This window comes from Branchiostoma floridae, chromosome 14 (assembly GCF_000003815.2).
Source record: "Branchiostoma floridae strain S238N-H82 chromosome 14, Bfl_VNyyK, whole genome shotgun sequence".
Taxonomy (NCBI): domain Eukaryota; kingdom Metazoa; phylum Chordata; class Leptocardii; order Amphioxiformes; family Branchiostomatidae; genus Branchiostoma; species Branchiostoma floridae.
In genome coordinates, this window is record NC_049992.1 from 21,519,001 (window position 1) to 21,539,431 (window position 20,431).

The window sequence follows — 20,431 nt, forward strand, 5'->3', positions numbered from 1 at the left end:
CACTCTGACGTCATCACGCCATGATGTCTGTTAAATTTGAGACTAGTAGTATGTAGCGGAGGCACTCTGGTGTAAACAGAAGGAGTTTGGATGAAGTTGTATGTTTAGTTTATTGTCTGTGATTTTTTTAATTTGGTCGATAGAGTGGAAAACCAACCCGACTTCCTTCTGACCGCGTATGTCAACTTTATGGCACTCTGACGTCATCACGCCATGATGTCTGTTAAATTTGAGACTAGTAGTATGTAGCGGAGGCACTCCGGTGTAAACAGAAGGAGTTTGGATGAAGTTGTATGTTTTGTTTATTGTGTATGATTTTTTTAATTAGGTCAATATAGTGGAAAACCCGCCCTGACTTCTTTCTCACCGCATATGACATGTCAACTTTATGGCACTCTGACGTCAACACGCCATGATGTCTGTTAAATTTGAGACCAGTTTTACATAGCGGAGACAGTCCAATGTTAACAGAAAGATTTTGATTGAAGTTGCATGTTAAGCTAATTGTCTATGGATTCTTTAATTCGGACAATATAGTGGAAAACCCGCCCTGACTTCCTTCTGACCGAAAATGTCAACTTTATGGCACTCTGACGTCATCACGCCTTAATGTCTGTTAAATTTGAGACTGGAAATATGTAGCGGAGGCCCTCTGGTGTAAACAGAAGGAGTTTGGTTGAAGTTGTATGTTTAGTTTATTGTCTGTGAATTTTTTAATTAGGTCGATAGAGTGGAAAACCCACCTGACTTCCTTCTGACCGCGTATGTCAAGTTTATGGCACTGTGACGTCAGCACGCCTTAATGTCTGTTAAATTTGAGACTGGAAATATGTAGCGGAGGCCCTCTGGTGTAAACAGAAGGAGTTTGGTTGAAGTTGTATGTTTAGTTTATTGTCTGTGAATTTTTTAATTAGGTCGATATAGTGGAAAACCCGCCCTGACTTCCTTCTGACCAAAAATGTCAAGTTTATGGCACTCTGACGTCATCCCGCCGTGATGTCTGTTAAATTTGAGACTAGTAATATGTAGCGGAGACCCTTTGGTGTAAACAGAAGGAGTTTGGTTGAAGTTGTATGTTTATTTTATTGTCTGTGATTTTTTTAATTAGGTCAATAGTGTGGAAAACCCACCCGACTCCTTTTGACCGCATATGTCAACTTTATGGTACTCTGCCGTCATTACGCCTTAATTTAATGTCTGTTAAATTTGAGACTGGAAATATGTAGCAGAGGCCCTCTGCTGTAAACAGAAGGATTTTGGTTGAAGTTGTATGTTTAGTTTATTGTCTGTAAATTTTTTAATTAGGTCGATAGAGTGGAAAACCCACCGACTTCCTTCTGACCGCGTATGTCACCTTTATGGCACTCTGACGTCATCACGCCATGATGTCTGTTAAATTTGAGACTAGTAGTATGTAGCGGAGGCACTCCGGTGTAAACAGAAGGAGTTTGGATGAAGTTGTATGTTTTGTTTATTGTGTATGATTTTTTTAATTAGGTCAATATAGTGGAAACCCGCCCTGACTTCTTTCTCACCGCATATGACATGTCAACTTTATGGCACTCTGACGTCAACACGCCATGATGTCTGTTAAATTTGAGACTAGTTTTACATAGCGGAGACAATCCAATGTGAACAGAAAGAGTTTGGTTAAAGTTGTTTGTTTAGTCTGTGAATTTTTTAATTAGGTCGATAGAGTGGAAAACCCACCTGACTTCCTTCTGACCGCTTATGTCAACTTTATGGCACTCTGACGTCATCACGCCATGATGTCTGTTAAATTTGAGACCAGTTTTACATAGCGGAGACAGTCCAATGTTAACAGAAAGATTTTGATTGAAGTTGCATGTTAAGCTTATTGTCTATGGATTCTTTAATTCGGACAATATAGTGGAAACCCGCCCTCACTTCCTTCTGACCGAAAATGTCAACTTTATTGCACTCTGACGTCAACACGCCATGATATCCGTTAAATTTGAGACTAGTAATATGTAGCGGAGACCCTTTGGTGTAAACAGAAGGAGTTTGGTTGAAGTTGTATGTTTATTTTATTGTCTGTGATTTTTTTAATTAGGTCAATAGTGTGGAAAACCCGCCACGACTTCTTTCTGACCGCATATGTCAACTTTATGGTACTCTGCCGTCATCACGCCTTAATGTCTGTTAAATTTGAGACTAGTAGTATGTAGCGGAGGCCCTCTGGTGTAAACATAAGGAGTTTGGTTGAAGTTGTATGTTTAGTTTATTGTCTTTGAATTTTCTAATTAGGTCGATAGAGTGGAAAACCCACCGACTTCCTTCTGACCGCGTATGTCAACTTTTGGCACTCTGACGTCATCACGCCATGATGTCTGTAAAATTTGAGACTAGTAGTATGTAGCGGAGGCACTCCGGTGTAAACAGAAGGAGTTTGGATGAAGTTGTATGTTTTGTTTATTGTGTTTTTTTTTAAATTCGGTCAATATAGTGGAAAACCCGCCCTGACTTCTTTCTCACCGCATATGACATGTCTACTTTATGGCACTCTGACGTCAACACGCCATGATGTCTGTTAAATTTGAGACTAGTTTTACATAGCGGAGACAATCCAATGTGAACAGTTTCCTATTTATCATGCGTAAGCATAGGTCCTCCTAATGAGTGATGCGGAAATCGCCGTCTGAAGCCTAAAGTGTTAGGCGGCTATGGTGCCCGCCCTGAACGGGCGCATGCACCCCACCAAAAGAAATGTCCTGGGGTGGGCGGGTGGGTTCGCTTAGGCTCCAGAGGCGCACGGAGAACCTACGACGCACTGCCAGGTATCAGACACATCCGCTGTACTTATAAGGTTAGGTCATGTGACTCATGTTCGTCCGACCAATGCTCATGCATAATAAATAGTTTCCTATTTATCATGCGTAAGCATAGGTCCTCCTAATGAGTGATGCGGAAATCGCCGTCTTCCGCCTTCGCTACCATTGGCTGTTATGCCCTATCCTTCTCTAAACTCTAGTCAACCCTCGCCTTACTATTACTACCAGCCCACTCTCATTTATACCAGCTCCTTCTCTCCCCAAACAAAATTCTCTCCCTTGCCAAAACAAAATACCACAGGCCCTTGGCCCTAATAAAACTGAGATATGCCCCCAAGCCATTCCCCTTGTACATTTTGACGTCGCCACTAAACCCTTGCCTTGCCGTAAACTCTGCCTGGCTATATGGAGTGATTCCTTTGGTGTTGACGCACCTCCCCTCCAAATCTACGGAACGGGTGTCAACAGGCAGATGTCACTGGCTGTGAGTAGGGTCCACTTCCAAACTTCTCCAATTTCTAATGCCATATTCCATACCATGTACAAAAGCATCACTTAGAACTAGAAACGAACCGGTGTGTACCTGACTGTACCTGGCTTCGCACCCGTAAGTGACTGAACCCCGTGGCCGTACCGGGAACTGTACCTAGAATGAAACTCCACCCCGCGACCCGAGGTTGAGCCGGAACTATACCTGGCTTCGCACCAATAAGTGACCGAGCCCCGAGACCGTACCGGGAACTGTAGCTAGACTAAGTCCAAAATGTAACTCCACCCCGCGACTCGGGTTGAATCGGAACCGTATCTGGCTTCGCACCAGTAAGTGACTGAACCCCGAGGCCGTACCGGGAACTGTAGCTAGACTAAGTCCAGAATGTAACTCCACGGCCCCGCGACTCGGGTTGAATCGGAACCGTACCTGGCTTCGCACCAGTAAGTGACTGAATCCCGAGGCCGTACCGGGAACTGTAGCTAGACTAAGTCCAAAATGTAACTCCACGGCCCCGCGACTCGGGTTGAATCGGAACCGTATCTGGCTTCGCACCAGTAAGTGACTGAACCCCGAGGCCGTACCGGGAACTGTAGCTAGACTAAGTCCAGAATGTAACTCCACGGCCCCGCGACTCGGGTTGAATCGGAACCGTACCTGGCTTCGCACCAGTAAGTGACTGAATCCCGAGGCCGTACCGGGAACTGTAGCTAGACTAAGTTCAGAATGTATCTCCACCCCGCGACCCGGGGTTGAATCGGAACCGTATCTGGCTTCGCACCAGTAAGTGACTAAACCCCGAGGCCGTACCGGGAACTGTAGCTAGACTAAGTCCAGAATGTAACTCCACGGCCCCGCGACTCGGGTTGAATCGGAACCGTACCTGGCTTCGCACCAGTAAGTGACTGAATCCCGAGGCCGTACCGGGAACTGTAGCTAGACTAAGTTCAGAATGTATCTCCACCCCGCGACCCGGGGTTGAATCGGAACCGTATCTGGCTTCGCACCAGTAAGTGACTAAACCCCGAGGCCGAACCGGGAACTGAAGCTAGACTAACTCCAAAATGTAACTCCACCCTGCGACCCGAGGTCGAACCGGGAATCTTACCGGTGTGGCACCCGAACGTAACTTCACCCCGCGACCCGGGGGCGGCCCGGAGTCTTCCTTGGTCTCGCACGGGAATGCAGCTCCGCCCCGCGACCCGAGGTCGGACCGGGAATCTTACTTGGTCTCGCACAGGAATGCAGCTTCAGCCCGCGACCCGAGGTCGAACCGGGAATCTTACTTGGTCTCGCGTAGGAATGCAGCTTCACCCCGCGACCCGAAGTCGGACCGGGAATCTTGCTTGGTCTCACACAGGGATGCAGCTTCACCCCGCGACCCGAGGTCGAACCGGGAATCTTACTTAGTCTCGCACTGGAATGCAGCTTCACCCCGCGACCCGAGGTCGAACCGGGAATCTTACTTGGTCTCGCACTGGAATGCAGCTTCACCCCGCGACCCGAGGTCGGACCGGGAATCTTACTTGGTCTCGCACTGGAATGCAGCTTCACCCCGCGACCCGAGGTCGGACCGGGAATCTTACTTGATCTCGCACTGGAATGCAGCTTCACCCCGCGACCCGAGGTCGGACCGGGAATCTTACTTGGTCTCGCGTAGGAATGCAGCTTCACCCCGCGACCCGAGGTCGGACCGGGAATCTTACTTGGTCTCGCACTGGAATGCAGCTTCACCCCGCGACCCGAGGTCGAACCGGGAATCTTACTTGGTCTCGCACGGGAATGCAGCTTCACCCCGCGACCCGAGGTCGGACCGGGAATCTTACTTGATCTCGCACTGGAATGCAGCTTCACCCCGCGACCCAAGGTCGAACCGGGAATCTTACTAGGTCTCGTACGGGAAGGCAGCTTCACCCTGCGACCCGAGGTCGGACCGGGAATGGAACCTGGTGTTAAACCACAGTGCACACCAACGGGATACCTCCGCTCCGTCAACCTGGAGACAATGAACAAGATACCAAACATGTTAAAAACAAAAAACAACAACATTTACAATCTTACTCGAGATACATACCCAACACCCAGGCCCTAGCCTGAAAAACTAGGCCTGGTCCTGATGCAAGGTGCGCACTCACATACAGTTCAAGTGTAGCTGGAACCGCCAGGACCGACGCCGCGCGAGCGCCGGAATCTCTGCCAGGGAGGGGCCGTCAACTAGGGTGTGGTAGCGCCTGAAGGTTGGACTTCCCCTGCCACTCGGACTCGCTGGGGGCGGGCTGCTCTCGACGTACCGAGGACCGCTACTACCACTACCGTTGACAAAGGGGCCAGGACGTCCGCCGAGGCCGGAGGTGATCTGCGTCTGGATCCTGACGTGGCGGGGGTACTGAAGCCCGGGCCTGGCTGCGCCTGATGGCTCGTCTGTTGTACCGTCGATGTCAGCGTGTAATCCACTCCAGTCTGCAAGATTAAAATACAAATCAGTAAAAAAAAAACTGACCGATCATCAACCATCCACCACACGGTTAAGGTAGACAGGACCTGGAGTGTTATTCACAAACCACGCTCGACCACACAGCCTGAACCTCAAAGGTGGGCGAATTCCACGATAACATGAGAGAAACAGGCGCCAGCCACACAAACTCCATTCACCTTTCACTTCCAACTACTCACAAAACGAGAATTACTGAAAACGAAAGACAAGGTACACGCCTAGGAAATAAGAGATACCACTACAAACCGCCCCCATGTCTGGCCAATCATGCCACCATGATCACGTCAACTGTAACCCACGTGCGGAGAATGCCTCTTGTAGCTGCTCGGAGACCGTCCTTGATTGTCGAGAACACCTCAACTGAACAGCAACAACAGGAGTAGCCGAGTGCCTCGACACATCACGTGAAGCACGGTGAATCCTGGTCGGCATCTCCTGACCTGTGGCACAGCTAAGACTAAAATACATGACTTTAAATGAGATGGCAACCAAACACAGAAGAAACCTGTGTAGTCACACACAAAAAGAATCCTAGGAATCAAGGAACTTTCATCAACCCCTTTTGGAGCCCACCACGAGGAATGTTGCCGCCAAATCCTGCAGCGACCAGGTGCCACATACCTGCAAAACAACTAGAATCACAGGGACAGAAAGGGAATGGGAAAACAGATTTACCTCGTCTCGAACGGGTGGTAATTCTTCCTCTGCAATGAAGAAAAACAACAGAAAAAAAAAATAGCTGTGTAAAACCAGCCGCTGTATAGGGAGAACGAACTGTCAGTTCCCCACGCAAAAGAGTTACGAACACAGACATGGCACAAACATTTCTCCCCGGCATGTACGCAAAAAGAATCAAAGAACACCAAAGTACTAATAAAGGGAGGCTTTGGCGTGTCTAGACTGAGCCACGTGCGACACAGCTGAACCTGATCAATTCCACGTCGTCCGCTGCTAATTACATTGACCTGGCTGCGGAATGTAAAAAGATTCTCGTCAGGTTCTCGTACACAATGTTCCATCATACCTGGAAGTCGCCCCTCGTTACACGTCAACGGCGGCTAATTCAGAACAAGAGAAGTAGCAACATAGCACAAAGCACCAGGAGACCCACGTGACAAATAAGCGCTTCACTGGAGCACACCTGAAGGAATGTACACGTGTTCAGCAAAGCTGTCGGTGGTACCTACCTGCGAACAATGGGACGAAGTGGAGACATACAAGGAAGGAAAAATAGACACAACTTGTCTAAAACGCAGGGCTTTCTTCTACAGGACGGACGAAAGGAAACTGGCTCTGTCACGTCTGCTAAATACATACAAGGCTGCAAGACTGAAACACGTGGAGGAAAAATCCAAACTGTTAACCGAGAGAAAGAACGTCAATTCCGCCCGCAAATGCACCAACAGTAGCACAGTAATGACACTCCTCCAATATGACCACAACGATAAAATTTCCAGTATACCCGTTTACACCAACCTTACAAAGCAAATCCGGCTTCTAAAACCTGCCTCTGGACATTTCCTTTTGGTGGGGAGGGGGGTAAGCTCAGAGCGTGCTCCGAGGTGCTCGGAGAAACGGCGACGCACTGCCAGGTATCAGACACATCCGCTGTACTTATAAGGTTAGGTCATGTGACTCATGTTCGTCCGACCAATGCTCATGCATAATAAATAGAAAGAGTTTGGTTAAAGTTGTTTGTTTAGTCTGTGAATTTTTTAATTAGGTCGATAGAGTGGAAAACCCACCTGACTTCCTTCTGACCGCTTATGTCAACTTTATGGCACTCTGACGTCATCACGCCATGATGTCTGTTAAATTTGAGACCAGTTTTACATAGCGGAGACAGTCCAATGTTAACAGAAAGATTTTGATTGAAGTTGCATGTTAAGCTAATTGTCTATGGATTCTTTAATTCGGAAAAAATAGTGGAAACCCGCCCTGACTTCCTTCTGACCGAAAATGTCAACTTTATTGCACTCTGACGTCAACACGCCATGATGTCTGTTAAATTTGAGACTAGTAATATGTAGCGGAGACCCTTTGGTGTAAACTGAAGGAGTTTGGTTGAAGTTGTATGTTTATTATATTGTCTGTGATTTTTTTAATTAGGTCAATAGTGTGAAAAACCCACCCGACTCCTTTCTGACCGCATATGTCAACTTTATGGTACTCTGTCGTCATCGCGCCTTAATGTCTGTTAAATTTGAGACTGGAAATATGTAGCGGAGGCCTTCTGGTGTAAACAGAAGGAGTTTGGTTGAAGTCGTATGTTTAGTTTATTGTCTGTGATTTTTTTAATTAGGTCAATAGTGTGGAAAACCCACCCGACTCCTTTCTGACCGCATATGTCAACTTTATGGTACTCTGCCGTCATTACGCCTTAGTGTCTGTTAAATTTGAGACTGGAAATATGTAGCGGAGGCCCTCTGGTGTAAACAGAAGGAGTTTGGTTGAAGTCGTATGTTTAGTTTATTGTCTGTGATTTTTTTAATTAGGTCCATAGAGTGGAAAACCCACCCGACTTCCTTCTGACCGCGTATGTCAACTTTATGGTATCTGACGTCATCACGTCTTGATATTTGTTAAATTTGAGACTAGTAATATGTAGCATAGGCACTTCGGTGTAAATATAAGGAGTTTGGTTCAAGTTGTATGTTTAGTTTATTGTCTATGAATCTTTCATTCATAGACAATAGAGTGGAAAACCCGTCATGACTTCCTTCTGACCGCATATGATAACTTGATGACACCCTGACGTTGTAACGCTATGATGTCTGTTAAATTTGTCAATTCGGGTAGCAAGCGTTCACACTCTTGTATCATTGGAAAGAGTTTGGTCAAAGTTGTATGTTTTGTTTATTGTTTAATTGGGTCAATAGAATGGAAAACCCGCCATGACGTCTTTCTCCCGATCGCATATGTCAACTTTAGGGCAACGGAGGTCATTGCGATGTGATGACTGTTAAATCTGTGCGTCACTTAAATCACTTGCATTTCATCGTAGAATTCATTGACGGAAAGCCATTTGGCCGCTGAAAATTATTGTTCACGTTTCTACAAGGCATTAAATGTAATAGACGAACCCCTAACGCGGGGATCTGGTAAGCTACTTTTGCACTATTGTCCTGTTTAGCCGCCGATTTAGTTGCCCATTTCCTATTACTAATCATCAGTTAGGCCCGCTGTGGCTCGTTCATTAAATCATGTAATATTTGATTGGTTTTGTGAAAACGTAGGATTTTGCAAGACCTGACATGCTTTACTGCTAGTGATTTGGCCGTAGTTCATGAGATTGTCGCTAGGTTTTGTTTTCTAATGTCTAATTTGCACTTTATAGATGAAATGTTACTTTCTAATATCATCTATACTTGAATTCACATTTGATGAGTTGTTACAGACCATTTGAAACAATATCTGATATTCATGGAGTGCCATGGACACTTTGGGGCTAATTTAGGAAATTTCAGTTCCTTCGAATCGGTATCTGAATAAGTAGCTATGTTCGGTCTTATCACGAATCGGCGGCTGAATCGGCGGCTACGAAAGGGCGGATGAATAGGCGGCCAACTTCAGCTTGGTAAACTTTTCCTCCAAACGTCCACCCCTTTTCACCGGCAATATGAAGCTACAGGTGGTCTTGGTGTTTTTCTGTGGATTCCCCGTATTGGAAGGCGCTAAGAAGAAGAAGGACCTTGAGATCCAGGTGGATTATAAGCCCGAAGACTGCTCCGTGCGTGCGGCACTGGGAGACACCGTGTCTGTACACTACACAGGTTACCTGGACTCCGGGGCCATCTTCGACTCCTCCCGCCAGGAAGGCCGCGAGCCCATCGCCTTCCAGCTGGGGGCCAGGAAGGTGATCCCGGGCTGGGAACAGGGCATCGTCGGCATGTGTGTGGGAGAGAAGCGGAGACTGGTCATCCCTCCGCATCTGGCGTATGGGAAGGAGGGCAGGTGTGTACGATCAAACCGTTAACGTTAAATATTATCTTAACTCATACCTTTGCTAAATGATCTTAGCTTAACGTTATCGATTATTCTACAAACATCACTAATCAATCAATGAATCACTCACTCACTACTCAATCACTCACTCACTCACACACACACTCACAGACACTCACTCACAGACTCACACTCATACACACTCACTCACAGACACTCACTCACACACACACACTCACAGACACTCACACTCACTCACTCACAGACTCACACTCACTCACAGACACTCACTCAATCACTCACTGTCTTGATCTCATTCACTCACTCACTCACTCACTCTCACTTATGCACTCACTTGCACTGACTGACACCCTCTCACTCATGCACTCAGGTAAACTCACTTCAACAATCATTCACTCACTCACTCACTCACTAACTCACTCACTCACTCACTTACTCACTCACTCACTCACTTGAACTCACTCATTCACTCACTCACTGTTTCTTGGTTGTTCTTAAGTACATGACCCATGAACAATTGAACTGCTGTCTTCTCTCCACTGTAATTTTTCACTCTTGGCTCTGCCCAAGAAACTATATTTCCACGACCTTGTACCATTGCCCATTGCAAAAACTTTATGACCAATGTATTATGTGTGCTTCTAATGAATTATTTTTAAAAATTCAAATAAGGTCCAACTTTGCATGATTTATATAATAGTTTATCATCTCCTCCACCCTTTTATGTTAAAGTTAAAATGAAAGCGAACTCTGTCCATTTCTGTTCCAGATCACCGGTCATCCCTCCCCAGGCCACTCTGACCTTTGAACGGAGCTGGTGACCATTGACACGGTGTCCTCTGCAGACACAGTCCTCTCCTTTCTGAGTTTTGCTGCGGTTCCTCTGGCTGTATTAGGATTTGTCTACTACTTGTACAACAAGGCATCAACTGCTCCCACCAAGAAAGACCTTAAAGAAGAAAGGAAGAACAAAAAGAGAAAATAAAATAGAGTTTTAACCTTAAGCATCAGTGCCTTACATCAGTTTTATATCTTTTAATACAGGTGATCGGGAATATGATAATAATTTTTTATTTGCAAAATCATGCCTGAAGGCTTATTGCATGTACATTCTCCAAGACTAAAGAGTAGAAAATAGTGTGACACATAACACTATATTATACAATATTATACTATCGTCGGGGTTGACTTCTTGTTTGAAGGCAGTGGTATAATGTTCCTCAGAGACAGGTGATTGGGGTGGCCTTGTTATATTTTCAAACATCAAGTAATGTTGAAGCATTATGCTGCATTAGGCATTTAGGACTAGCAGATCATTGTCATTGATAATAGTACTATTTAATACCATTGATAGAGCTATGTGCCTGATCCTAAGACATCTTTGACTTTAAAACCATTGGCAGCTATGATGATGGAACACATGTATGTATGAACCGTGTTGCCTTCTCATCTGAAATATATTGCAGCTAGAATGATACAATTGTATGTGGTCTATTGTTATTACTGTAAATGCATTTAAGTTTGCGGGGATTTAATTTCGCGGTAGCGGGGAAATGGACTTTTTGCGGTGGTTTTAATTTCGCGGTAGCACCATGCACTGTAGTCTCTTACTGTTCTGGAAAAATATTCGCGAACATTTCTGCATTTACAGTAGTATTTTGGTATGACATCCATATTCTAATCAGTGACAAAATGAATTGAGATTACTGGTATTTTTATTATGTCATGCTGAAGTTGTGGTGGAGGGAATTGACAGTAAACAGTAAGAAGATGACGTTTCCAGAATCATGTTTCGTAAAATATGCAATGAGGCGGTTGCCCATATAATTTGTTTTAAACCTCTGTGACTGAGACTATGTGTATGTGCATGGCGCATTAAAAAAATAGAGTTCTACGACCCCATACCTTCGCAAAATCTTACCTTTACAACTGGTGTATCAATTGTGTTTGTCATAAGGTCCTCATTTTCATGAATTATATAAGTTGAGCATCTCCTCCAACCAAATAAGAGACGTACACAATCTATGTACGGAAAGAAGGCTTTAATCGCATTTTCTAATGATTAATGTAAATAACATCCTCATTTCCATAATCAATGTTCAAAGATGTTCATATCAAAAGTAAGAAATTCTAGTCATTTACCACAGTGGGATTTTATAGCATTTTCTAATTACATGCAATTATGCAAATTAGGTCATTATTTGAAAAATTTTTTATCTATTAACATTCTTTTCTTTCTCAGTTACATATATCATATGTTGCAATAGTCCAATAATGGAACAGAGCGGGTTTAGACAATTTCCTCATTAATTATGCAAATTAAATTCCAACTTGCATAATTGATACTCAACAATTATGAAGCAGCAAACAGGCCCTTCAGTTCCAAAATAAGCCGCTAGGGGGCCCAAAGCTACACCACTTACTCCCGGCGGCAAGAGCTATATACCACTAAAATCATGACCATAGCATGTTCAGAATTTATATTATTTCTTTATTTCAGGCTCTCACTGGCCCATATTATACAGGGACAAACATGAAAAACATAGAATATGTACAATATTTTAAAACAAACTGACGATATTATGGTTATGTACAGAGGCGCCGCCAGAGATTGGTGAAAAATGAATTGTGGCAAAATGAGTCGGACCTAAGCACAGACCGTATAATGGTATTGCTTGAGGCAAAACTACCGAAGTCACGGGTTCCTCTCTCAGCACTCGGTGTCCAGTGCGGAAGGGGCCTTCCGCACTAGAAGTCTAGTGCCGAAGTTACGTCCGCACTAGGTGTCCAGTGGTGAGTCGACTTCAGCACTGAAAACCCCCGATTCACCACTAGAAACCGAGTGCTGAGACTACCTTCCGCACTAGAAAACGAGTGACGACAAATATTCCGCACTAGAAAACGAGTGACGACAAATATTCCGAACAGGAAAACCAGTGACGACAAATATTCCGCACTTGAAACTGAGTGCTGACAGCCAGCCTCCGTTACGTTATTTACAGTTCCGGGCAGTTAAAGGTGGTACACATATACAAATGTAATACATAAAAGAAGTGTAGCAAAACGTTCACCTTGAGCCTGAGAAAGCTGCGTATGGGAGGAAATATCCGTGTCGGGTTTTCAAAGAACAGTACATATAAATTATCTTTCTTATTTAGACATTTTTTTTTTTCGCCAGTGACCAAAGTAGAACTGTCTAAACTGTTTGTAGCCGCCACGCATCAACAAATGATGCATCCGAACGATTGATTGAAAGTAGTCTGCAACTCAAACACGACAAAGGGAGCTGTAATTTATTCATTTATTGGCATTTTATCTTCGTGAAATTTAGAAAAAGGGAACGAAGCTGACACATTGTTGACATGAGGTCATCATATACATAACACTATAACGTTATACATGTAGGATGTAGCGTATGATACACACATGCTGTTTGAGTTCCGACAGAGACAAGACTAGGGCAAAATTGATTTAAAATACTGAGTAAGTGACCGTCCGAAGATGAGTAGGCGCTGCTGCATGTCAACTATGTTTTTGAGTAACGGAACACAAACATTTCACTACTCGACACTAGCGCTGCAGGATCTAGGTAAACTCATTATCATACAGAAACAATTTTTGTAAGCAATGCGACAGTTCGACACAACACTCGAACGAAAAGAATTCCATAACTGCGCACCAAATAGTTGGGAGCAATGAGATGTGAACAGTGTTTTCTTAAAAAACGTTTTTGTTCACCTAATAGGTGAACAAAAACGAAATTTACGAATTCACCTAATAGGTGAACAAAAACGAAATTTACGAATTATAGTATTTGCACGACAAAACAGACCCCTTAGCTGGGAGAGAATACAGTCATCATCACTCAGTCTGTCATTACAACAATTCCAAGATATACAAATGATGTCACAAATCTCAAACACTCTCCCTAGCTACAGTTTGATCGACGGGAGAGGATGTAGAAGTGGCAGTCTAGTACTCGGAAAGTACATGCAGCATGTCTTGTTTACATTGAATAACAAATCATTTTCTAAACCAAAGTCCTCACAAGTACTTTCAAGTTTTTGCAGAGACTTAAGGCTAGGACATATCAAACACATGTCGTCAGCGTAAACTGGTTAACAAGAAAGCTACAAACACACTCACAAACGCTACCGAAAACGTGAACAAACTAATGCAGTATTTACGGAGATGTTTCTGAAATTTTAGTGCCAAGCTTATGTGTTGTGCACAAAAGTTTATGTCGTGTGTGACACCCTGCCGTGGTGTCACACACCCTCTTGAGCTACTAGTAACATGCATTGGCATAATACCGGTCATAAGCCTTATACCGGTCGATTAAAAATAGTGGTACTTAAAGAGATCTACACATGCAACAATAGTTATTTCTGAGGTATGCACACTTCAGACATCTAGGTGTCCAATACATCATTTACAAAGCATCGATAACAATGCATTCGAAGACAATAAGGCCAAAAGTTTTCAGGTCATTTTCGGGGCAGGTGAGCTCGTCGTGGGACAAACACACTGTCACGTTCATCGCCAGATTTGTAGATAATAATCACATGTGCTCACGGCACAAGACGAGCATGATTCAACAGCAATCTTGAATTTCTTTTGGTGACCTACAACTCGTGTAAAAGTGTGAGGAACCGTTGCATTATCGCCCGGATCTACGGCTGAATGGGTCAAATTGAACGTACGCCGCCATTTTCCCGCCATTTTTAATGCTACGGCCAGCAGTAAAGTTTTACGTCACAGCGGTTGTGACGGACCAAAATTAAATGAAAATTCTTGTCAGTATACGCCCATTTTCTCATGACTTTTTGTATGCTCATGCAGATTTTTGTTTTGTGCAACTACTAACAGGAAAGAAAGGAACAACAGAGGATGTATAAAGGTACATAGCGGCAGTTAATTGTGCCGTGTTTCGTTCGGCCGGTATAGTGCACCCCCTTCCAACCACGCGCCCGTTCTCCGTGCAATTCCGCGGTGTGTTCCAATTACGATATTATGTTTTTAGCAGGACCAGAGAGACAAAATAATTTACACAGAAGAAGTGGCAAAGGTAAGCTGTAACAGCAACATGTAACTGGAGAAAATGATGCGTTGATCATTTGCCAAATTAGCATTGCTTGAGAAATTGCAGTAAACCGACCGGTATTATGCCAATGGATGTTATATCCTTTTGGTAATGTTTGACAAAAACGCCCTTACAATTTCAGAGCTAATCGCTAGGTGGGGGGGGGGGGGGGTCCAAACTCATGTCACTTGTTTCCAAGCACAAAGGCTATCTAGTAAAAATCGTGATTATGGCATGAAAAAAATAGGGTCTGTAGGTAGAGATTTTTCTTGTAATTCTTTAGGCCAGTCAAAACTCTAGTGATACATATTGACAATACAGTTGAACAAAGTAATCTGAAATGCACGTCCCTTTCAATGTCAATGTCAATTTTGTGCATAATAGAAACATTCAACTTTCATTAGAAAGGATAAGCAGTGTTTTTACTTCAATAGGAAGCAGGCTGAAAAAATCTTCTAACTGGAAGCTATGTGAACTCCACTGCCCAAACCCACCAAAAAGTCTAAGGCCGGCAGTTAGGTTAGGTAGGGAAACAGGAAACACAACATTTCTTTCCAGGGCCTTAGGTACTTCTAGGAATGCCCAAACCGACACGAGTGTGCGAAGAAAGAAAAGTTTGGCAAAAAAGTTGCCTTCGTTATATGAGATCTGAGTGGTCAGAAGGTTGAACAAATGACATAGCACACAGAACAAGGTATACCGAACGGCAGGTTCTTCATTTTTCGCTCTTCATTGACACTATTGACGACTCTCCACGTGGGCTATGTCGGACAGCATCAATAACATTGACCCTAACCAGTTCGGCGGCTTACCAGGAAGATCGACGACACACTGTTTAGTGAGGATCCTACATCAACTCAGTAAGGCCTCCGACCGACCAGGGTCAATAAGCACTGTAGTCCTAACTGATTTCTCGAAGGCGTTTGATCGCGTAGACCATACCACCGCGATAACGAGACTACACGAGCTTGGCTGCAGACCGTCATTGTTACCTTGGATCTGTGACTTCCTATCTGGTAGGAAACAACGCGTATCCTACCAAAACGCTTACTCAGAGTGGGAAGTACTCACATGCGGTTTACCTCAAGGCACAGTCTTGGCGCCCATCATCTTTATCGCCCTAATCAACAGCTCCACAAAGGACTCGAGGGCAGATAACTGTAAATTCGTAGACGACCTCACCCTCGTGGAGAGCAGACTCATCCGCCAACCCTCCCTCCTACAAGACGACCTAAACTCACTAGACCGGTGGACCACAGAAAGTTCAATGAAATTACACCCTGCGAAATGCAAGGCGATGCACGTCTTTTTCACTAGAACACCACCCCCACTCCCACCTCTCCACATCAGCGGCCACGACCTCCAGATTGTGCGCGTTGCCAAGTTACTGGGAGTATGGGTACAGGCTGACCTGAAATGGGCCACACATGTCACTCACATCACCAAACAGAGCTCAAAGCGCCTTTTCCTCTTAAGACAACTAAAGAAGTTCCCCCTCCCCCAGGAAGACCTTCTAGCAGTGTACACATGCTATGTTCGGCCGCTCCTCGAATACGCTGCACCCGTCTGGAGTCCAGGTCTCACCAGTACCCAAGCGTCACAACTTGAGAACATACAACGTCGTGCGTGCCGCACAATTCTAAGCAAGCACTACTCCTCCTACTTAGAGGCCTGCCAACAACCTCCCGACACTTGAGGCGAGACGGACCCTGTTATGTAGAAAGTTCGGACTCAGACTGTTAAGCTCTTCCCTCTACCGTGACTGGCTTCCACCGTCCCGTGGCGAGATCAGCGGCCGTCTCACCAGAACTTGTAATAATCTGAACTCTGTTCTCACTAGAACTGCCCGTTACCATAACAGCAGCATTCCTTTCCTTGTCAGACTGCTAAATTCATCCTGGTACTGATGCAAAAGCACATCTGAATTCCGAACTGCCCTGTTTGCTGCTCTTTACCCACTGCGTATGTATACCTTAGTGCAATATGATGGAAAATCACGATTAATTGAATGTGCAATATTAGTTTTTAATCGCGTAATTCATTTATAGATATTTTAAACCTTGCTTCTTATCTTATTAATGTGCTAGGAATTGTATCGTTTATATTTTATAACTAGAGTTCGGCGACCTCATACCTCCATGAAAATTTAGAGCTTTCATAAATTTCATGCAATTGACTAACACATTAACATAATTTATGCATGGTGTTGTTCATCATTGACTAACGTACACATGTCCCAATTATAAAATTCCCATTACTGATCATAAAGCGGTTTTGCAATTTTTACATAAATTATGCAAATAAGTTCCTCATTACCATATTTGGTATCTGCTTATATTCTACCTATCATAATTAACATGTGTTACATTTATTGAAGTCCAGTTATTGAAAACAATGGAATTATACAATTTCCTCATTAATTATGCAAATTAAGCTCTCATTTGCATAACATGTATATCATTATGAACATCTTTGCCTAAGGTACCCGCATGCCTAATATGATGCCAATCCGTCAATCCTTTCTGCAGTTATCCTCATTGGAATCTCTTGACAAAAACGCCCCTGTAGTTCCTAAATGAAATGTTAGGGGGCTGAAACTTGTCCCACTTTGTCATGACACTGAAAGCTATCTACCACCTAAATGTCAAGACCATATCACGTCAGGGACAAGAGATACATAGAAAAAACTGCTATGATAGAATATTCTCATTAATTATGCAAATGTAATATAATTTTGCATAATTAGTATTTCATTCTGTACAACATGTTCTGAGGTACCTACATACCAAAAATCATGAAAATCCGCTGTTCCCTTCTTGAGTTATCGTCTTCAGAAGTTTTTGACAAAAATGCCCCTGCTATCCCAAAACTAGACGCTAGGGGGCCCAAACTTATGTCACTTATTCCTGAGCGCAAGAGCTATCTAACATTCAAAATTGGGACCATAGCTTGTTCAGAACACGAGGTAGCAAAACCGGAAGTTGCGCTGCAGTACCAAGGGAAGCCGCTAGGGGGCCCAAAATCTAATCATTTCCAGCTTTCATCACACCCTACCAACACACCAAGTGTGAAACCAATCCATCCAGCCATTCTTGAGTTATCTTGTTGACAGACAGACACACACACACACAAACGCAGGGTAAACTAGAAAGGCCGACATTTGCTTGAGAGCAAATACAGCATATTTCAGCCATCTCCCTCATGCAACAATAGGCCTTGAGGTCGTTGACCCCTTTGGCCATTGGAAAATGACCAAAAAAATCCCAAACATATCATTTTAAAGTGGTCCATGCCAAAAATTATACATGGGTCATTTGAATAGATATCTAGAGCACCCCTTTACCAATTTACGGGTCATTAGGTTGTAAATCGAGGGAACAGGAGCAAAAATGTCCAAATTTTGTCAAAAAATGGCCATAAAATCGCAAAATTAAGCATTTTGTTGTACCGTATGGGAAAACTTTTATTGAATTTATGTGCACATAATTGAAGGGCACTTTTATACCAAATTTCAGATCATTTGGTTGTAAAACGAGGCTACAGGAGCCAAAAATGTCCTTTTTTGGTCAAAAAATGGCCAAAAATCGCAGAATTAAGCATTTTGTTGTACTGTATGGGAAAACTTTTATTGAATTTATGTGCACATAGTTGAAGGGCACTTTTATACCAAATTTCAGATCATTTGGTTGTAAAACGAGGCTACAGGAGCCAAAAATGTCCTTTTTTGGTCAAAAAATCGCAAAATTAAGCATTTTGTTGTACCGTATACCAAAACTGTTATTGAATCTAGGTGAGCATATGATCAAGGCACCTCTGTACCAAATTTCATGTCATTCGGCTGTAATACCAGGGTACAGGAGCCCGAAATATACATAAAAATTGACAAAAACCTCAATAAAATCATTTTAAAGGCAGATATGAAAAAAATGAAAAAAACACCTGGGGGTATTGGCTTACTCTACCTTTGTGCCAAATTTCAAGTCAATTGGTTAAAAAATGGCGGAGTTGATTCAATTAGAAGATTTGACAGGAGAAAGAAAGAAAGAAAGAAACATTACGAATACAATATATTTCACCATACCTATGGTATGGCTGAAATATAAATATAACCTCCATGACATTTCATGGAGGTAATAATAATAATCATCTGGTGTATGAAGTGATAACTGTGCTGAATGTAATGCCATTACCTCAATTCAGCCGCAAGGCTGCGATCCGTATGACATGCTTGCCAAATAAAAAAAAAGATTAAAATTAAAAAAAAAAACATTGTTTTTTTCACATTTACGACATGTATTTGCTCATGTTGCAGCTTTTTGGTACGATTTATGGTATGGTTGAATAAGTGCTTGGAAACGAAGAAAAATTGATGCGCGCGACTGTCTATTCGAATCAACATAGCATGTTACATGTAACGTTAGGTAACGTTATGTATTGTAAACCGTTTACGTACACGGTAAAAGTATGGCCGTATTTGGCAGACGGTGTTGTTGTTTAACTCGCATATCAAAATGAAATACAGTCAAACCTGCCCGAGCGACCACCTCTTCTCAGCGACCACCTGGCCATTTCGACCGCTTTTTCTCGGTCCCGATTTGTTTCCCCATTGACGTAAGCATTAAGCGACCTTTTCTCAACGACCACCTGGCCAACGCGACCGCGACCGGCCCAAATTGGGATCCATAACGACCACATCATTTTCAAAATTGAGGTTTTCATCGATTTTTTATGATAACTAGCGCGAATTTGTGCCGAAATTGTTGTAAGAAAATCCGAATTTAGTTGTTACAGAAGATTTTTTTTTTAATGTAACGTTATATCAATATAAAGTGAACGAATGCTGAAACGTATATAGCCTCATGCTTTTCAAAGAAAGATCTGTGTATCTCATACCTTTTTAAGGAAGATCTGTACGTGTGAGTGCTTTTGCCCAACTGTGCTGTACATTTACCCGTGGGTAAGTACGCTATCGGGACGTACCGGGCATCGAATTCGAAAGGTGCACCGTAGTTATTTCAGATCTAACATAGCGCTCGACGCATAAAGGCTTGTATGGTAACTGACAGCATCAAAGTTCCCTTACTGTCTAAAACGTTAGTGTACACATACTTAAGCTTTAAAACACTGTATCGTATAAAAACTTGATAAAAGCTTGGGGTTAAATTTACAATTTACAGTGTGCGTGTTGTATTTGACATTAAAGACCTCTCTTCTTTGCGTGCGTGCAGTGTACTTGCTATTTGCCATTAAGCACAACGGAAACCATTTATACTTTGCATCGGGCATGTTTTGAGTCGATACTCTTCTCAGCGACCACCTGTCCAAATCGACCGTTTGTTCCCGGTCCCGCGGGTGGTCGTCTTGGGCAGGTTTGACTGTACTAGAAAAGGATAGCTACTAAGGAGTGCTGGGAAGTTTTGCTGGTATTGGTTGGCTCTTACGGCGTAAAACCTGAAGAGAGAAACGAGAGGTGTACTGATGCACCATATTGAGGAAATATGTCCATATGCATGTTTATAAGTTACAGCCTCTTTCCAGGTGTGCAGAGCTTTGTTTTTTTAACGTGGAGTCGTTCCGTGCCCCGCCGGACGACATCCACAACTACG

General features: G+C 43.5%; 1 protein-coding gene across 1 annotated transcript in view; it reads left to right on the top strand.

Moving 5' to 3' along the window:
- LOC118430404 (FK506-binding protein 2-like) overlaps positions 1-11,634 on the top strand; it is a 26,402-nt gene extending 14,768 nt beyond the window's left edge. The window contains exons 2-3 of the mRNA XM_035841260.1: positions 9,359-9,730; positions 10,512-11,634. Coding sequence (XP_035697153.1) covers positions 9,359-9,730; positions 10,512-10,563 — 424 coding nt within the window. The 3' untranslated portion in view covers positions 10,564-11,634. The remainder of the gene's footprint in view (positions 1-9,358; positions 9,731-10,511) is intronic.
- The last annotated feature ends 8,797 nt before the right edge of the window (positions 11,635-20,431 follow it).